This window comes from Rhincodon typus, chromosome 20 (assembly GCF_021869965.1).
Source record: "Rhincodon typus isolate 14 chromosome 20, sRhiTyp1.1, whole genome shotgun sequence".
Lineage (NCBI taxonomy): Eukaryota > Metazoa > Chordata > Chondrichthyes > Orectolobiformes > Rhincodontidae > Rhincodon > Rhincodon typus.
This window is the reverse complement of record NC_063351.1, coordinates 39576565-39596677: the sequence shown is the minus strand read 5'-3', so window position 1 is coordinate 39596677 and position 20113 is coordinate 39576565. Positions and strand designations below refer to the sequence as shown.

At 44.0% G+C, this 20113-nt stretch overlaps 1 protein-coding gene across 2 annotated transcripts in view; it reads left to right on the top strand.

The window, feature by feature from the left end:
* The window catches only part of col17a1a (collagen, type XVII, alpha 1a), an 81341-nt gene that overhangs the window by 25363 nt on the left and 35865 nt on the right, over positions 1–20113 (top strand). The window contains exons 14-32 of one of the 2 annotated variants that reach the window (XM_048608869.1): positions 558–623; positions 1129–1281; positions 2987–3067; positions 3426–3467; positions 4598–4741; positions 6032–6235; positions 9246–9266; positions 10227–10244; positions 10626–10652; positions 12951–13013; positions 13172–13240; positions 13937–13981; positions 15289–15315; positions 16122–16175; positions 16924–16959; positions 17093–17128; positions 18113–18175; positions 18833–18868; positions 19465–19518. In XM_048608869.1, the coding sequence (XP_048464826.1) occupies positions 558–623; positions 1129–1281; positions 2987–3067; positions 3426–3467; positions 4598–4741; positions 6032–6235; positions 9246–9266; positions 10227–10244; positions 10626–10652; positions 12951–13013; positions 13172–13240; positions 13937–13981; positions 15289–15315; positions 16122–16175; positions 16924–16959; positions 17093–17128; positions 18113–18175; positions 18833–18868; positions 19465–19518 (1239 nt within the window). The remainder of the gene's footprint in view (positions 1–557; positions 624–1128; positions 1282–2986; positions 3068–3425; positions 3468–4597; positions 4742–6031; positions 6236–9245; positions 9267–10226; positions 10245–10625; positions 10653–12950; positions 13014–13171; positions 13241–13936; positions 13982–15288; positions 15316–16121; positions 16176–16923; positions 16960–17092; positions 17129–18112; positions 18176–18832; positions 18869–19464; positions 19519–20113) is intronic. The other variant, XM_048608870.1, reaches the window with a different exon arrangement.

Sequence of the window (20113 nt, the reverse complement as noted above, 5' to 3'; positions counted from 1 at the left end):
TGTTGTCAAATGAGAGAAAGTTGGACAGTCTAGGCTTATACCAACCTAAGTTTAGTACAGAAAGACGTAACTTGATTGAAACATATTAGACCGTGAAGAGTATTGACCAGTTAGATAGAGAGTCAGCACCCTCAGGAACTGTATCCCAGTGAGAGTCAGCCCCTTCAGGGAACTGTATCCCAGTGAGAGTCAGCACCTTCAGGAACTGTATCCCAGTGAGAGTCAGCACCTTCCGGAAGTGTACCCCAGTGAGAGTCAGCCCCTTCAGGAGCCGTATCCCAGTGAGAATCAGCACCTTCAAAAACTGTATCCCAGTGAGAGTCAGCGCCGTCAGGAACTGTATCCCAGTGAGAGTCAGCGCCTTCAGGAACTGTATCCCAGTGAGACTCAGCATCTTTGGGAATTGAGATATGTGGCACTTAGAGGAGGAATTTAGTTGGTGAATAAATGTGCTATTAGTTCTGAGTTTTGATATATTCATTTGTTCTGATTGTGTTTATTTCATTCTCTCCTCGGTTCCCTAATGGATGTCTCTGCTCCTTCCGCTGTCCCTCCAGCACTGGCGGTGCAGAAAAACCTTGCTTTGAATTCCAGTGGTGTTACTGGCCAGACTAGCTCCACAGGTCAGTGAGTGACATCGTTACCCTGGCAAATCCAGCAGACTGATATCCCCAAAAATCCCATCACACTGATACCTTGGCAATCCAGGCATTTCCAGCATGCCGCTCCTCTGAGCGCAATTTAAAGGGAATGTTACATGGTCATTTCTCCTCTCATTTATTCATTCTAACCTCATTCATTCTGGTTTCCACCCTTTAATCAAAATGACATTTGCTGATTTCCATGTTGAGATTTTTGGAATCAGATTGTTTGGGATTTTGGGAATGAGATGTGTTGAGGATTTTGGGATCAAGATGTATTTGGGATTTCGGTGATGGGATATGTTGGGGATTTTGGGATCAGAATTTTGAGGATTTTGGAATTGGGAATGTATTGGGTTTGGGATCGGTATGTGTTAGGGATTTCAGGATCAGGAATGTGCTGGGGATTTTGGGACTGGGGTTTATCAGGAGTTTCAGGGCCGAAGTTGGAGTAGGGAGTCACTCTTTGTAATGTTTCTCTTCACAGTGGGGACCACAGGCACTGACGACATTTTACAGAAAGACTACAAGTTTTTGCTGCTGGAGAAGGAAAACACTCCTCCTAAAAAGGACACAGAGCTTCTGATCATGACCAAGGACAGCGGCAAACTCTTCACTGCGTCTCCTGCCAGCTTTACTGGTAACATTCAAAACTGCTCACTAAACAAGAGACTGGTGCGTGCGTGGAATGCACTGTCGGCAGTGGTAGTGTAGTCAGATACATTAGGGACATTTAAGCGACTCTTGGATAGGCACATGGATGATAGTAAAATGTAGGTTATGCAGGGTAGTTTGTTCTTAGAGTAGGATAATAGGTCGGCACAACATTGTGGGCCTAAGGGCCTGTACTGTGCTGTACTGTTCTATGTTCTAATTCCTGAAGTGACCTAGCTAGACACAGCTCCCAACTCATGTCCAGCTCAACACCCAACTCTAACCTGACTCAAATCTGAATTCACACCAACCTTGCACCCATCCCCAGGCACAACCCAGCTGTGGGACTACATTGCCACAGTCTTCAGTCTTGCCAAAACTGACCCTATAGTGTGTCCCCAACCTGGATGTGCTGCTGTCACATTCAAACAGCACTTGACAGCCCTCCCAGTAAAATAATTAGGTAGTGCTATTTGTATCCAGGCTCAAGAACAATCTTATGGCTAGAGGGATCTTGGAGCTCTTATCTCTGGGTACTAAATGCTAAACAAGGCAGCAATGGGAAAGCTTCAAAGGAGCTTAATGCCCTGTACAAGGAAGGGGTAACAAACAGTGAGGGTTCCTGTAGCTGACCAACCATCTGGCAAAGATCCTACCCTTTGGAGGTTCTGGGAACCTGAGCAAGTATCAGGAGAGGAGAGAATGATTTATTAAACTGGCCAAATTCACAGTGACCATCCCACACAGGATTGAGAAGTGACAAATTCCAAACCATGTCACCACTTAATATTCACACTGGATGAAAATCCTTATAATTCCAACTGGATTGAATTGTTTCCATTGGAATACTAAGGAATAGAGATGAACTAATTGGGCAGAATATTAGGAAGAGGAAATTAGGTTTTAGACGCAGAAAAATATCAGCGGAACTAAAAATAGACGAGGAAGTGGGAAGTGCAGTTTCCTATCAAAGCAATCACCACAATTATGTGGCCTAAAGGTGCATCCCTTTGCATATTACCCCCTTCACTCTCTTTACCCATTACCTCCATCACTCCCTTTACCTTCACAGCAGCCCCTGTCCTCCCATCATTACTTGTATCACCTTCACCCAGTACCTCCATCGACACTATACCTCCTCCATGCCATTGTCCCCTCCACCACCCTCACTATGTATCCCTATGTCTCCTGCACTCTCCAACTCCTCATCAAATACCTCCATCACTCATAGTACCTCCATCGCACCAAACACCATTTCCCCCTCTATCTCTTCTCTCAGAATCCACAATAAACCCCTCACACCCTTACATCTCCATCATCCTGCTGACCTCAGCTTCTCTTTCCTCTTTAACACCTTCACCCCTACAACCTCCCCTCCCCCAGCACCTCAGCACCCTTCAGTCTCTTGTTCCCTTGGCTGTTCTCTCCTGAACACTTTTCAATCTTGGACACTGCCTCATCCCCGCCCCTCCACGACCTTCACCTGCTGCATATCTCTCTCACCATAACTCTCACGTCCCTTGTGCCCCTCACACCTTCTGTGCCCCACACAGCATCTCCACCCCTTGTTCATTCTGTGGGCAGAGGGAAATTGTGCCACTTGTGGACTGGGTAACGTTAATGTAAAGGGTGGGGGGTAGATCTGGTGCGAAGCTTGGCCGGTTAATTTGATTCCAGTTTGTGTCTCACAGCGTCAACCACAGATGATGGTTTGAAGAAAGAACAGATAGTGATGAGCAGTGCTGCATCGGGGCTCAAGGCTCATACAAACGGTGAGCAGTGGATAAGACAGACTGTACAAGGTCACACAATTCCTCCCAGAGTTTCACTGGAGCAATGCCTGAGATCCCATGTTTCCATGGCTTCACTTCATATAGCAATAACGTTTTGGAATTTAATCATAGCTTAACTCGGAGTGTCAATTAAATCTTTGTTGTTTTTTGCTGTGGCTGTCTGATACTCACACTGTCTCTCTATCTAGCTATGTAATGCTCTATCTTTCCATCTGACTTTGTCTCTCCACCTGATGTCTCTGACACTCTCTATCTGATTCTCCGTCACGCCTGTCTTTCTTTCTCTATCTTATACTGTTGTCTGTTCACTGATGAATAAGTGTTTCTATTTGTCCAGGAGGTCTGAAGATGGCAACTAAGGACAAGGTAACGTATGCAGGTCAGTGAAAACACCCAGTTGTTCTATGTCCACATTGCCTGACAAGCCCAAACATTGAGCTGAGATTCAGCAATCATTCAAAGCACGGAAGTTGTGAATGTAAAGAACTCTAAGGTTCTCGAACATTGAACATAGATGTTCTGTTCATGATTAAAACACAAGAGGGGGCAATTCAGGTCATCAGGCATGTCTTATCTCTTTAAAAGAGCTTCTCATTGAGTTCTATGCCCAGCTGCTCTCTCCTCATCACCCTGCATGTATTTCTTTAGAACATAAGAAATAGGAGTAGGAGTAGGAGTAGGCCATCTGGCCTGTTGACCCTGCTCTGCCATTCAATAAGATCATATTGACCTTTTTGTGGACTCAGCTTTACTTGCCCTCCCACTCACCATAACCCTCAATTCCTTTACTGTTCAAAAATCTATCTATCTTTACCTTAATACATTCAACAAGGCAGCCTCAACTGCTTCACTGGGCAGGGAATTCCAAAGATTCACAACCCTTCTCCAATTCTCTTTGGAAAGTTTCTATTGAATCTGTTTCCACAGATCTTTTTAGACAATACAATCCTCATCACAACAACTTGTGTAGAAAAAAATCTCATTTTGCCCTTTGGTTCCTGTGCCAATCACTTTAAGTCTGTGCCTGCCTTTTACCGATGCTCCTGCCACAGGCAACAGTTATATTCCATTCAAACTATTCCTGATTTTGAATGCCTCAATTAAATCTCCATTTAATCTTCTCTAGTCCAAGGAGAACAATCCCAGCTTCTCCAGTCCCTCCACATGAACTGAAGTCTCTCATTCCTGGTGCCAATCTGTCCCCAAGGCCTTCACATCCTTTCTAAAGTGTGAAGTTTTATTTATTTTCACTGCAATGTCTTCACAGTTGCATTAGGCCACCATTGAGTTGGGTGATTGATCATGATCTACGATGGTGAAGCAAGTTTGAAAGGCTGCATGGCCTCTTCAAGTCCCTGTGTTCCAATTTATTCAGTGCCTCCTCTTTATAAAGCCCAGAATCACCCTGTACATCAGACACAACCCTAAACCCCAGTAAACTGCTTGCCTGCCTGCCAGCTAGCTGGCAGTATTGATAATTGCTCATGTTTTCTGTGCCTTTCTTTGCAGAGATCCGGTCGAGTGAGGAGAATGTGGGCTCCTTGCCTTCCTGGTGCTCCTGCTGTCGTTGCTGCACCTGGTGGAAGTGGCTGCTGGGACTGCTCTTGGCCTGGTTACTGCTCCTTGGCCTCCTACTCGGCCTCATTGCACTGGGTAAGAATTGGGGGAAAGGGAGAGAGGGATGCTGCAGGGACCAAGAAAGGCTGGGGCAGGGTCAGAGAGCAGGGGTCTGAGGGAAGGGCAGAGAGCATAGGGCTGGGGGAGGGAGCAGGGAGTGGGGGCTGGAGAAATTTCGTCACCCAGAGAGTGGCGAGCTTGAGGAAGTTTCTCCACACAGAAAGTCACTTAGGCCAAAGCATAGTTTTCAAGCAGGAGTTAGATATACTTTATAGGGCTAAAGAATCTGAACCAGGGGCAGGCTGCTGAGTTGGATCATCAGCCCTGATCATAATTCAGATCAGAATCGAAGGGCCGAATAGCCTGCACCTGTTCCTATTTCCTATGATTCTAAGGCGGCTCATCCTAGGGAACTATGGTCGGGCACAAAATGATAGCTTTGGCATTGATGACCACTTCCATAGGATAAGACGCAAAACAGAGGATTGAAGAATTTGGGCTGGACCTTTTTCTGATTAGTTAGGTGTGGGTGAAGGCAGTACCTACGTTGGTGTGACCCTGACGGGGTTTAGGGTTAATGATAAGCTCCTGACTGAAGCAACCATCAATAGGGATCTGGCTGCAGTAAGTGAAAGCAGCTGAGGTGGCCATTTGTGGAAGGTCAGGGAAATCCTGAATCAAAGTTTCGTGCCTATAGGGACCTTGAAAGTTTTCTATCCTTGCCCTTCTTTAGTTGGTCCCTGGGCCTGCAGTTGTCCGAGTGGAAATAACAGGGTGTAGGGGAAGGGAAAATGTGAGTTAATTCTCCTGCACAGATCTAATTAGAATGCAGGGGAGAATTCAATGTTTGTGTACTGATTTTGAGAGAATGGATGATGGCCTGGAGGAGGGTGGGGGGGTGCGTGGGGTTGGGGGGTGTGGTGCAGGGGAAGAGCCCACTTTGTTTCGAGTGTGAGCTGGTCACCAGCTTACCAACTCCAGTTGAATGCAACGCTAGGCTTTCATCGCGTGTTCTTTTCACTCCAATCGCCACAGCCTGGTGAAATAGACCCTGTTCTCTAACTCCTTATAATTATTGGAGAGAAGTGTTGAAGACAAGCACAGTTACCCCACAGATTTTACTCCTTGTCCTTCATGCTGAAATGCTCTGGGGATTGATCTCCAATTCTTGGAGAATCCAGGCCAATCCTGGAGGCATGGGAACACGTCCCACCCCAATCTGGTTTTCTAATCATTTTTGTCTTAGCTCTAAATGTTCCGTTTGAGTCCTGATTGACAGTATGATTGCCATAGAGACCGTTGACCCATGTGACTCTATTTCTGCAGCGGAAGAGGTAAAGAAGCTGAAAAGCCGTGTCAGCGAACTGGAATCAAGACCAACATTTGGGAAGCTTCATTCTGACCCTGTTAATATCCCGAAGGAAGAATGGGATAGACAGCTGGGCGCGGCAGCTGGTGGCTCAGAAACAAACATTGAACGTAACATATGGACCCGGATAAAAAACAAATTAGAGACCCCAGAATATCAAGGTGAGAGCACAGAGTCCAGGGAAAATGGCCAAAGCATTTTGTGTTGGGAACATTGTTAAATGCAATGAGATTTTCCCATGACTGATGTTTAAAAACAAGATTATTCCATCTGAAATCAGCAGAAAATTTCTATTTCTGACTCACCTCCTCCCCATATGCTTCCACCCCACCTCCATATTCCTCAATTCCACCTTTTCCCCAAATCCTTCAATCCCTCCTCCTCCCCATTTCCCTCAATCCCATCAAACCTGTTGTGAAAAGGACAAGGATGGATCTGAAATCAAAGTTCTAAATTGGGAGTAAGCCAGTTTTTTTTATAAGATCAGGTATGATTTGGCCAGAGTACACTGGGAGCAGATATGTTTAGCTAAATCTGTGTCAGAGCAGTGGGACACATTCAAGAAGGAAATAGGAAGAGTACAGGACCAATATGTTCCAATAAAGATAAAGGGTGGACTAACAATTCCATTGAGCTCTGGATATCAAGAGATAATGATTGGCTAAAGAGCAAAGGGGAGGCTTGTGCCACATAGCAAGGACTCAAAACAGCAGAAGACCTAGAGGGGTAGAGAATGTGCAAGGGGAGCTTAAAAAGCAAATTAGGAGAGCAAATGGGGGACATGAAAGGTAAAATAAAGGAAAATCCTGAGTTATTTTACAAGTACATTAAGGGAAAGAGTAGGGCCCATTAAGGACCACAGTAGCAATTTGTGCATGGATGCAAAGACCATATGTGTGGTTTTAAATGAATACTTTGTGATGATGTGGGTATAGAAGTCAAGGAGGAGGACTGATATATGTAAGGAAATGAGCATAGACACAGAGTAGGTTCTGAGTGGTCTGCAGTCTAGAAACCAAATAAATCTTCAGGGCTGGATGAACTGTATCTTAGTTTTTGAGTGAGGCAAGGGACGAAATAGCAGGGGCACTGGCAATAATTTTCAATTCCCCTCCAGCCACAGGGGAGGTGCCAGAGGACTGGAAGACAACAATTTGGTACCATGATTCAAGAAAGGAAGACGGGATAAACTGGGAAACTGCAGCCCTGTCAGTCTAACACAGTGGTGGGAAAACTATTGGAAACAATTCTGAGGATTAATCTGCACTTGGAGAGGCAGGAGTTAGTCAAGAACAGTCAGCGTGGTTTTGTTAGGGGCAAGTCATGTCTGATCAACTCAATTGAAATTTTTGATCAAGTGTCCAAATATGTAGGTCAGAGCAAAGCATTTGATGTGGTCTTTTTGGACTTATGCAAAATTTATTATAAGGTCCGGCATGGGATACAGACAGCAAAGGTAAGAGCCAATGGGATCCAAGGAAATTTGGGGCAAATTGGATCCAGAATTGGATGGGTGGCAGGAGGCAGAGGGTGATGGCCAAGGAGCGTTTGTGTGTCTTGAAGCCAATGTCCAGTGGGTTTCCACAGGGAACAGTGTTGGGGTTGTTGCTTTTTATGGTATATACAAATTATTTAGATTTGTATGTAGGAGGGTTAAGCAGTAAATTTGCAGATGATATGAAATGCAGTGTAAATAGTGAAGAGGATGGCCTTAGATTACAAGAGAATACAGACGGGTTGATCAGTGGCAAATGGAATTCAATCCGGATAAGTGTGAGATAATGCACTTGGGCAGGACAAACAAGACCAGGGAATAGATAATGATCAGTACCACTAAGGACCAGAGAGACCTCAGCGCGCACGTCCACCAGTCCTTTAAGATAGCAGCACAGGTTGATAAAGTGTTTGAGAAGGTATATCAGATACTTGCCTTTATTACCTGACACATAGAGTTTAAGAGCAGGGAGGTTTATGCTGGAACTGTGTAAAATTCTGGTTAGGACACAACTGGAGTATTGTATGCAGTTGTGGTCACCACATCATAAGAAGGCTATGGTTGCACTGGAGAGGGTGCATGGAGATTCACCAAAATGTCACCTGGGCTAGAGAGTATTAGTTATGAAGAGAGATTGAATAGACTGGCGTCGTTTTCCTTGGGGCAGAGGTGACTGACAGAGGGGACATGATTGAAATGAATAAAATTATGAAGGGCATAGACAGAGTAGACAGGAAGGAACTTTTCCCCTTAGTGGAGGGATCAGTGACCGGAGGGCATAGAGTTAGGGTAAGGGGCAGGAGGTTTAGAGGGATGGGTGGAAAATGTTTTTCATCCAGAGGGTGATGAGAATCTGGAACTCGGTGACTGTAAGGGTGATAAAAACAGAAACCATCATAACATTTAAGAAGTATTTAGATGTGCATTTGTGGTGCCAAGACATACAAAACTAGGGTCCAAGTGCTGGAACATGGGATTGGAATAGTTAGTTGTTTTTGACTGGCATAGACTTGATGGGCTGAAGAGCCTTTTCCGTGCTGTTGACCTCTATGACTTCCTCCTATCCCTCAATCCCATTTCCCTCATATCCCCCAATCCCACCTCCTTCATATCCCCAATCCCACCTCCTCCATTTCCCATGGGAGACAGAGATGTACTGATAACGTATGTGGATTAGCCAAAGCCCATGTTAATGCTCTGAAGAGGTGGCTTCAAATCTCACCTCTGCAGTTGGTTAATTAGTAAATCTAGAGTATAAAAACTAGTCTCTGCAATGATGATCAAGCAATTGCCATTGATTGTTATAAAAGCCCATCTGGTTCACCAATATCCCTCAGTGTAGGAAATCTGCCATCCTTACCTGGCTTGGCCTCCATGGGACTCCAAACCCTCTGCAAAATAATTGGCTCTGAAACTGCCCTCTGAAATGGTTGGGTAAGCCACACAATTCAAAGGCAATTAGGTAAGGGTGGAAAATGCTGGCCTCACCAGCAACACCCGCATCTCATGAAAGAATAAGAGAGAAATAATCTTCAACACTCAGTGATTTGTTAAATGTTACTGAAGACTCTGGTTTAGAAATTATTTTTAAGTAGCAGTTACTAGCTGGGAAGTAGTAATATTAATTTACCTCCATGTTTCCGGCCAACGCTGATTCTCATTATCTCTCGTTACAGATTCGGTGAGAGGACGACAGGGTGAGTACCTGGTACAACAGAGCTCTGACTGTATTTGGAGTGAATCTTTCCAGCCCCATGCTGATTTGCTGGGAGATGGATTTGGGAAGAGGGTGGTAGTACTGGGAAAATAAGGGAAGCAGCATTGGACGGTTCTCTGATGCACCCCTCTGTTGAGGACATTTTCCGCGGATGGTCAGGGATCTGGATCAGGTCCCTGCACCGTGGAGTTGGGAAGTCGAGGTATAAAATTGCAGACTAAATTAGGTTGTCTTATTTTGGCAAGGTCAACATTCTGTGACCAGCAGCAGAGGCCCGATCATATAAGAGACGGTCATTGCCGTGGAGGCAGCTCCTTTAGGCAGTCCAAGAGGCGATTGAAGCATAAGGCTCTGTATTCCAAAGAAGAGGCTAAGGTCAAGAGAGTCCTTGTTTGCACCTCAAACAATTCCCCAGAGGATTCCCCCTCCTTGGTTGGACCAAGTGGCTGTGGTCCTGATTATTTCACCTTTAAAAGAATCTTCTCCAGGTGGAGCCCCATGTTGGAGTACCTACACGGTCCCAATGAGTGTCAGCATTGGCCACCTCTACTCATGGAGCTGGTGAGGCTTCAGAACTGACTGGTCTGGTACCATTAAGAGACAGCCCACCTCTTTAATAGGACAGAGTAGAGGTGACTAGTTAGGAGACACGTTATCAGCAAGTGCGAACCTGAAACCTGCATTCTCTCCCCATTTTGGTTCTCTGAAGCTTGTCAGGATGTGAACTCCTAAGTCACAGATACCTCTGTCAGAGAGCCAGCACAAGTATTTGGGCCGAATGGCCTCCTCTGTGTAATGTAAGTCTATGTAATGTCAATGTGTTCCTTTAGCTCTCTCTGCCCAAAGTATAACAGCAATTCTGTGTTCTGTTCCCTGACCCCATTCCTTTTTGTTGGTGATTCTAACAAATATTCTTTATTTTCTATTGCCTTTTGAACAGGTCCTCCAGGGGTTAAAGGTAAGCCAGAAAGCTTCCTTCAAATTTACTTTTTAATTTTTTACTCTATTACCCATTTATCACCTTGTCACTTTGGCTACTCTCATCTCCCTTCTTCCATTTCTCTCTCCCTGTATCCAACTCTCTCTCTCGGCCCCACTTTGATCTCTCTGTCTGTGTCTCACGCTGCTTTTATCTCTCTCTCTCTGTTTCTGAGTCTCTCCCTTGCTCTGTCTCTCTTGTTCTCTCTTTCTGCCTTTCTGTCTCTCTCTCTCTGTCTCTCTGTTTCACATTTGAGTCTGTCTTCCTCATCTCTTCCACTTTCTTCCTTTCTGTGGTCTGTCCAGTCTCTGAAATTTTGTTAACACTTCCGTTAACCTGTTCCTGTTATATTATTTACAGGTGATCAAGGATTTCCTGGAATGCCAGGTAACTTTAATTTGTGTCACAGTGATGTATATTCTTTGCATTATTCTATCAGATTGAGGTGTGTTCATAAGAACAGAGAAGTCTCAGGAATATTAAATGACCAATTGGCCCCATTCTTTTCAGAAATTAACTCCACTCAGCTCCTTCCCTTATCTCTCAATCGTACCACTCACCTTCTCTGAAACCACAAATCTCAAACTTCTCACTTTGAGGCAGCGCCCTCAGATTTTGCCTCTGGTTATTTTGCTAATCATTATCACATCTGTGTCCTCTCTCACTGACCCTCCTGTCAGTGGAATAAGTTTGTCCTTGTCTATTCCATCTGGGCCCCTCATGATTTTGAACATTCCGATGAAATCTCCTTTCTCTGCCCTAAGGAGAACAAGCTCAGTCTCTCCACATGAGTTGAACTCCCTCATCCCTGGTACCATTCTAGTAAATCTCCTCTTCACCTTTTCCCAGCCCTTGACATTGTTCCTGTCTGCACACAATCCTTCAGCCAGGGCTGAAGCAGGTTCAGCATCACACCCTCATTTTTGTACTGTATGCTGTTTTAGAAAGTTAAGAATCATAGAGTTTCAGTATCGTGGTAACAGATTCTCTAATTCCTTTTCTCTTTGTGGGATAAGATCGGTATAAACATGGTTTGTTGATAGAAATATCAGGGTAAGGCTGAAAAATGGTAAAACACAAAATCCAAGAGGCGTTTGTTGCAGAATTTTCATCTCCTGTGACTCCAGCTCCTATTGGTCAGTGAGCCTTTCTGCCCCCAACTCCTATTTGCTCAGTGGGCTCAGGGACGTAGCTTTTTACAATCTCTATTAATAACTGAGGCCAAGAAACAGAGTAACGTATCCAGGGTTTCTGACCAAATATACAGCTAAGTGGGAATGTAAGCCGTGTGGAGGACACAGAGGCTGCAAGGAGATACAGACAGACTACGCAAACGGGTAACAAGGTGGTAGATGGAACATAATGTGAAGAAGTTCAAAGTTTTTCATTTTGATAGGAAAAATTTTAAAAAAGCAAAATGCAGTGGGTGTGTTCGTCCGAGGAACACTAAAAGCCAATATGCAGGTACTGCAAGCAATTAGAAAAGCAGATGACTTGTTAAACTCTATGTAGGGGATTGGGATACAGGAATAAAAAAAGTCTTACTGCAATTATGTAGGGGTTTAGTGAGACCACATCTGAATACAGTGTGTAGGTTTAGCCTACACACTTAAGGAAAGATATCCTTTTCTTTGAGGCAGTGAAGCAAAGTTGCCTGGAATGACGGTTTGTCCTGTGATGGGATGACAGCTTTGTCCTGTGATGAGATGCTGAATAAATTGAGTCAATATTCTCTGGAGTTCAGAAGAATGATCAGTGATCCCACTGAAACATATAAGATTCTGAAGGGCTTTCACAGAGTCAACACTGAAATGTTGTCTCCCTTGGATAATCTAAAAGAAGGGCACAAGCCTCAGTCCCAAAATGATCGGTTCCTTATCCTCAGATGGGGAGAATATCTTCACTCAAAGCTTGTGAGCCTTTGGGAGTCGTTATCCAGAGGCTGTGGATGCTCCATCATCAAATAGATTTAAGGCTGGAATAGACAGATTTTTGGTCTCTCAGGAAATATGGGAAATTGGGAGCGAGTGGCAAAGTGGAATTGAAGCCCAAGATGAGTCATGATCGTATTAAATGATCAAGAAGGCTCAAGGAGCCAATTGGTCTAATTCTGGTCCTATTTGTAATGTTGTAGAGTTATAGATTCATACAGCACAAAAACAGACCCTTTGGTCCAACCAGTCCATGCCATTCATAATCCCAAACAAAACTAGTCCCACCTGTCTGCACTTGACCCATATCCCTCCAAATATTCCCTTATCTAAATGACTTATAAACATTGTAACTGTAGCCACATCCAGACATCCAGCACTTCTCCTGGAAGTTCATTCCACACACTTTCTGTGTAAAAAAAAATTGCCTGTCATGTCTTTTTTAAATCTTTCTCTTCTCATCTTAAAAATATGCCTCCTAGTCTTAAAATCCCCCACCCTAGGGAAAAGGCACCTGCCATTCACCTTATCTATACCCCACGTGATTTTGTAAACCTCTATAAGGTCACCTCTCAATCTCCTATGCTCCACTGAAAAAAGTCCCAGCCTATCCTGCCTCTCCTTATAACTCAAACTGTCTTTTCTTATGACCCCATTATAGGCCAGTAATAAGAAACTTTAACAAATATTCTGTGTATGGATTGTAAAATAATGGAAGACTCATGTGTCTATTAATTTTAATATTTCTGTACAGGTCCAATGGGTCCTCATGGAGCCCCTGGACATGACGGTCAAAGAGGACCGAAAGGAGACGCGGGTAAGAGCCAGTTATTGATTACAGCATCATAGGGATGGAGGAGTTATTGACAATGAGGAAACAGGGGATATTTATTGATGAATGACAAACAGGGGGCATTACTGACAAATGTTAGGACAGGATCAATGATCATTGATTTGTTTCTTGTTCAATTTCAGGTGAACGTGGAGAGAAAGGGGCGAAGGGAGCTTCAGGTGATTCTGGGTCATTTACGAAAGGAGAGCGAGGTAGGAAGATATTTCGGCTGATGTTGAATAATAATTTGCTTTGCTCCTAAATACTTTGAGTCTATGGCTAAGAATACAGTTCAGTTTGTTACCGGGTCACAGGAGGGTGTCAGGTTTCAGACTGTCAGACTGAACTGTGTTGTTTCAGCCAGGTCACTACAGTTAGAGGAACAGGAAATAGGCTCCCCATGCCTAAATCATACTATCGCTGTCAGAGCTGGCAATCCTCTCTACTGTCTTCTATTTGTTGGCACAGAGCCAGAATGCTATAGGGAATGGTTTTGCAAGTGTGTGACTATGGCCTCTGTCATTGACCCTGCCAGGGGTTGTGCAGTCATTGGGCAATTCCTTGATTCACACCTTTGCCATGTTTCATGAGGTAACTAGCCCTAATGTGTCAAGAACTCTGCAGCAACCTGACAGTTTCTGGTGACTTACTGTCTTACTGACAGTACTACACATGAAGGATGTGGAGCAGAAAATTTGTATTTTGAGAATGAGCCAAGAAAGGAACATGCATTTCCTGCCTTCCATTAATCCATTCCTTTGGAATTCCCAAACCTCCTGATCCACTGGATTCCAATGACCTTGACTTTTTCCTTTGTTGTTGAAGGTCAAAACTTAGGATGTCATGTGATTCTATTCTGTATCGTTATTTGTGCTCAGCATAAAAAGAAATGTTGTTTTGCTTTTCAGGTGAACCAGGTCTACCTGGCCTCCCAGGACTACCAGGAACGAAAGGTAAATGTGAAGGTTTAATTGATCACTCAGTCCAGGTGATGCATCTCTGAGAGAGGTTGGAACCCTATGCAACTGAACCCACCATTTGTATTGGAAATCTTGTTTGATACAGAAACAATTATGCAAGGGATAACAAAAAGGAGTACAAAAAGGAGTCAGGAAAGAAGTTGCAGACAAATTAAGAAGGTAAAAAGAAAAACACATTATCAAGAATATAAAAATAAATAGTGAAATATTCTACAGACACAAAGCCAATAACCAATTAACCATCACAACAGACCAGAGCTACTGAGAGATCATGATAAACTTAATGGTAACAACTGTGAAATGCAGAAATATCAAATAATTATCTCACCTCAGTATTTACCAGTTTACGTGAACAGTTTGCTCTCTGTATTATACAAAAAGATTCTTGAGAAGGTACAAAACTAGTTGACAAAAATAATACTGGAATTGAGTGAGGTAAGATTTAACAGTTTGGGACACTTTTCTGAGAGAAGGGAAGACTGGGAATGGGGAAGGGTTGAGAGGCCTTTACTTTTATTCAAGCATTTAGTTCAGCAAATGTAGGGAAGACGTTTTCAACTGTGGGCGAGACCAAAACTAGGATTCATAAATGTTGAATAGTCACAAAAAAATCCAGGAGGGATTCAGGAGAAACTTCTTTACCCTGACAGAGCTTGAATGTGGAACTGGTTGACACAAGAAGTGATTGAGGTGAAGAGTGTCAATGTGGGAAGCTGGACAAACATGTGATGGATAAAGGGATTGAGGAATATGTTGTGCTTTCTGAATAACTTAATTGTCATTCAAATAGAAACATACTCCACTCTAGTGGTTACTTCACAGCACCAGGGACCCAGGCTCAACGCCAGCCTCGGGTGACTATCTGTGTGGAGTTGGAAGGTTTTCCCCATATCTACGTGGGCTTCCTCCCACAGTCCAAAGATATGCAGGTTAGGTGGATTGGCCATGCTAAATTGCAGTGTAGTGTCCAGGGATGTACAGGCTAGGTAGAATGGCCATGGGAAATGTGGGGTCATGGGGATAGGGTTAGGAGGGTGGATCTGGGTGGGATACTCTTCAGAGGATTGGTGAAGACTCAGTAGGCCGATTGGACTCTTTCTGTACTGTAGGGATTCTGTGATTCACTCAATTGCAGCATACTCTAGTTAGGATCATCCAGTGAGATTGCAAATTTCCGGTCATGTTGAAGTCTCAAGGTTAATTTCCACCAATCAGCAATTTCTTCAATCTGCCAGTTTCAGACGCAGTGTGAGCTATCTCAACCTCTCTCTTTCCCACAGGTGCCACTGGAATGCCTGGTTCTCAAGGTAACTAGATTTTCTCATTTTCTGGTGAGACATTTTAGTGTTGACCTTTTTTATCAGTAAGAATCTTTCAATGTGGTACAGAGTGAAGGTGGAACCATGCACAGCAGAGTGTCTGCCACCATTGGTAGTGTCCCACAGTGGCTATGAATTGTGGAACAGATTCTAAACTTGCCAGTGCTTTTAATTCATTGTGTATTTACAAAGATAGACAAACACTCTAACAGTTCTGAATATTCTCTCTCCGATGGTCAGTGGCAATGTTTGAAGACCAGCATTGGAACTTGGAATTCTCCAAGTCTTTGCCAATGTTCCCCCGGAAACAGATTATTGATTATGGTTTGTGGAGATTTCCAATACAACAGTCATTGTAGCACTAGTCATTCATTAGCTGTAATGAACTTTAGGTCATTTTGAGAATGTGGAAGATCCATCGTAAATGCAAGTTCCTCTTTCTTCTGTGAGAAAGTTTGGTTTAATGACAACAACACCTGCAACATTTCATGTTGCCTCTCAAATGGACCATCCCTTTTAGCCAGGAGCTACCTAAGTAGGTGTGGGTCAAGGAAGTACCTGTCTACCATGATCCATAAACTTTCAATGAGAAATCTGTGTCTCTACCATAGACACATGTCTCCAGTTTCTTACTGTGTAGTGTCTGAGCATGAGGCCAACTCTGTACCGTTGCACAGATCTGTCACTTCACAGAAACTGATGAATTTGAGAAGTAAGAATCTGGCAGGAGAAGAATGTGAATGGGATTATTTGTAATTTGTGATAATTAATCCAAGATTATTCTGTCTCTGTAGGTCATCCAGGATCACAAGGGTTCAAAGGTGACTCTGGACTTCCAGGCCCTAAAGGTAAGCTCTCAGGAACGTCCAATCGTTGATTTGTCAATGAGATGGGAATTGTTTATTTATGAATGGACAAGGAAGACTCTAAAGGTAAGATTTCACCTGTAAGAAAATAAGTACAAAGTCAGTAAATGACCACTTGCAAATGTTTCTACCACAATTCCTCCAAATTTTTTCATTGTCAAGATCCATTCATCATCTGAAAAACCATGTGAACAAACTATTGCCACAACTTTAACTGGGCCAAATGCACGAATTAATTTTTTAGTATTTTACAGACTTGTTTTTGAATTTGTAGCATGCCTGTCTAAATTCCATTCAAAACCAAGAAATGCAGAATTGTTGGAAAGTTGGATGCCTGGAAGGTGGAAACAGATTTCAAAAGGAAATTGGATAAATGTTTGAAGGAAGAAAAATTTGCATGGCTAAGGGGAATAGATTGGGAAAATGGATAGTTTGTTCGATGAACGGCCTCCTCCTGTGCTGTAACATTTGCTGATCACACAGGTCAATGCATCACATCGCCATTATGTTTTCCTCAGTTTGTGGCTTGTAATAGCAACCCCAGTCACAGGGAGACAGGCTTGTTTCCCTCATGCTCATTTTCTGATGTCAAAAATGCAGCCTTTCTTGAATGTCCCCTGTTTCTATGATACCTGTGTCATTCTGTCCATTACATAGTGACACTTATTCTATTGATGTGTTTCTAGCCATTCCCCGACATTTTCAACATAGCTTTTGCCTTTCCTTCCAGGTGAAAGAGGATTGAGTGGCCTTCCTGGACCTAAAGGTAATGTTACAGTAAAGAATGCCTTTCACTGCTTGCACTGATTGCATTCCAATATCGAGCCTCAATCTCAAGCCTATATTCTTGATGATTTTTGTTTTTATGTTTTATGATTATTCCCTTGTGTTTGTTTCAGGTGATGCAGGAGAGAGAGGTGCTCGTGGTTTACAGGGTAAGTAGCTGTTTTTTTAACAGGGAAACTTTCATTATGAAATACACAGAGTCTAATGAACTCAGTAACAAAAATAGAAATTACTAGAGAAACTCATCAGGTCAAGCAGCATCAGTGGAGAGAAAGCAAAGTTAATGTTTCAAGTCTAGTATGTCTCTTCTTCTGCCATAGCGTTAACTCTATTTTCCCTGCACAAATGCTGCCAGACCTGCTGAATGCTCCAGCAATTTCTGTTTTGTTTCAGATTTCTAACATTCACAGTTCTTTCTTTTATTCGAATGAACTCAGTGATGTGGCTTTGTCCACAGTATTTCCAAGCACTAATGAAACTTTCCTAAGTTGAACTGCTCCTGAGTCATAAATATGATGATGTCAGATTCCATTTACAGGCAATGCTTTGAGCTGGTGTAAAAAACAGGACAGAGGTTGGAATGTTTCAACAGAAATCCAAATCCCACAGTTAGAAAGTGTAACAGCAACACAATTGTGCAGTGACCTCCCCTCCTTTAATGACCTTGTGGTTAGTGGGTGAGGGATCCGCTGTGAACAAGGGCGGCAGCACTAACTGGACATATTCATCATATCCAATCTTGTCACTGGTTAACTGGCACCTTGCCCTCCTGTGTATTACTTACACAGCAAATTAGAAAATAAATAGACTCAGTAGACCCAAGTGAATGATTCCCAACTGTAAGAAATCTAAGAACTTTGGCAATAATTTAATAGCCAATAGCAGAACAATTACAATGGAGACGGTAATGACAATTTATTTCTGAGTGGCCAGTGGGCTGTCCCATCAACATTCATTCTCTGTGCTGTGAGTGAGGTGATAACTGAAAGGGGACAGCCTCAGTGGCTGGAACCCCTCTCTCTCTCCTGGTCCAAAGTGATCCCAACAATAGAGCACGGCTTCTTACAATCAGAGCAAGAACAAAGTCAGATGATTTTCATCCACATTAATTGCCTTTCCTGGGCTCCCTGCAGGTGAACAAGGTCCTCGAGGGCTGCCTGGTGTCGCAGGAGAACCAGGACAGAAGGGATCAACTGGTGAGTAATCAGGCCACACTCCACGCACTTAAACTCTCATTCCTTCCTTCCTTTACCCTCTGCCAGTCTCTCTCTGTTATTCACAACCTAGCTGCTATGAAAGCCCCCTGTAATCATGACCCCTTCATTTACCTCAGCTTCCCTCCTCCCCTTCCTCTTTTTCATCCTCTTGTCTGATGCCCTGACCTCTTAGCTGCCATCCTGAATAGAAGAAAAAGCACAGGGTCTGTGCTAATTCTTCCTGACCAGGAAGAGAATTCATTGATCTATGTCATGGACCCATGATCTATACTAAAATAAAATATCCTGCCTGTCTGACTGTGACAGCATTGGGGTGTCTGAGTTAGACACTGTCAGAGTCTACAGGAAGTGTCTGTGTGACCCCCTACCCCCTCAGGTTGTTGCTGGGGTTAGTGACCCAATACCAGGGAACAGTATGTACTAAGCATACAATTGGGGATACAATGGGGTTTCTGGCGTGTGGGGATTATTGGGTGATTTTAGTGGGGGATTTTTGGAATTTTGGGTTTAAGGGGATTTGAGGAGGATCAGGGGGTGCTGCAAGGTGTTTCATGGCATCTTGGTGTGGGGTGCTGGGAATGGCAGGCGGTGCTGCAGTGGGATGGGCTTCTCAATTGTCCTCTGCTCCTTTCTCAGGTTCTCAAGGAGCTGATGGTCGCCGTGGCCTCCGAGGTAAATGTCCCTGATGGGTAGAGCGGGCTTCAGTGAGGGAGAGGGAATGAGGACGAGTGGGGGAGGGCTGAGGGAGAATGGGGGAGGGGTATTGAGGCAAGTGGGGGAAGGATATTGGAATGAGTGAGGTAGGGGGTTTGAGGTGAGTGAGGGAAGGGAATTAGGATGAGTGGAAGGGAGATTGGGGTATGTGAGTGAGCGGGAGTTGGGTGAGTGAGGTAGGGGGAATTGGGATGAGTGTCAGGGAGATTGGGGTGAGTGAGGAAGGGGATTGGGATGAGTGAAGTAGGGGGAATTGGGATGAGTGGAAGGAAGATTGGGGTGAGGGAGGGGGATTGTGATGAGTGGGGAGGGGTATTGAGGAGAGTAGGAGGGTTATTGAGGTAAACAGGAGGGGGATTGAGGTGAGTGGGATTTGAATGAGGGAAGAAATCGTAGAGAGATGGAGTGGAGGACAGGTATTGGAATGAGGGAAGGGGTGATGGGGAGGAGAGGTGAACCTGTCGGAAAGGTGTAAATCGCAGGAGGGGCAATAGGGGAAGGGCAATTTGGGGGATGGATGAATAATTAGATAATCTCTTGTTTTTTGCCATCAGGTGAACCAGGAGCTCGAGGTTTACCAGGACTACCAGGAATTGCAGGCCCCCCTGGTGAGTAACAGAGGCTGCATCGTAGAGTACCTAGTTAGGAGCTCCTTCCCAAATATGATGTTTCAATACACTGTCTGATCAGCTGAATGAATGCCGGCAAGGCAACTGGACCTTGTCACCCAGCATCCTGCTTAGAGCTATTCAGCTGCTAAGGGAAATGGAAACTTGGCTTCCAGTGTGAGGTGTGAGGTAACAAAGTAAAATAAAGCTTGCCATTTCTGTAGTACCAATACGATCTCAGGATGTCCAAAAGTGCTTTACAACAAATGAAGCACCTTAAACAGTACTCACTATTATAGAGACAAAATCAGCACTCATCTTTGAGCACAACAAATCCAATAGTAGCAAGGTAATTGAGATAACAAGGTGCAGAGCTGGATGAACACAGCAGGCCAAGCAGCATCAGAGGAGCAGGAAGGCTGACGTTTCAGGCCTAGACCCTTCATCAGAAATGAGGGAGGGGAAGGGGGTTCTGAAATAAATAGGGAGAGAGTGGGAGGCAGATAGAACATGGATAGAGGAGAGGAAAGGTGGAGAGGAAACAGACAGGTCAAAGAGGCGGGGATGGAGCCAGTAAAGGTGAGTGTAGGTGGGG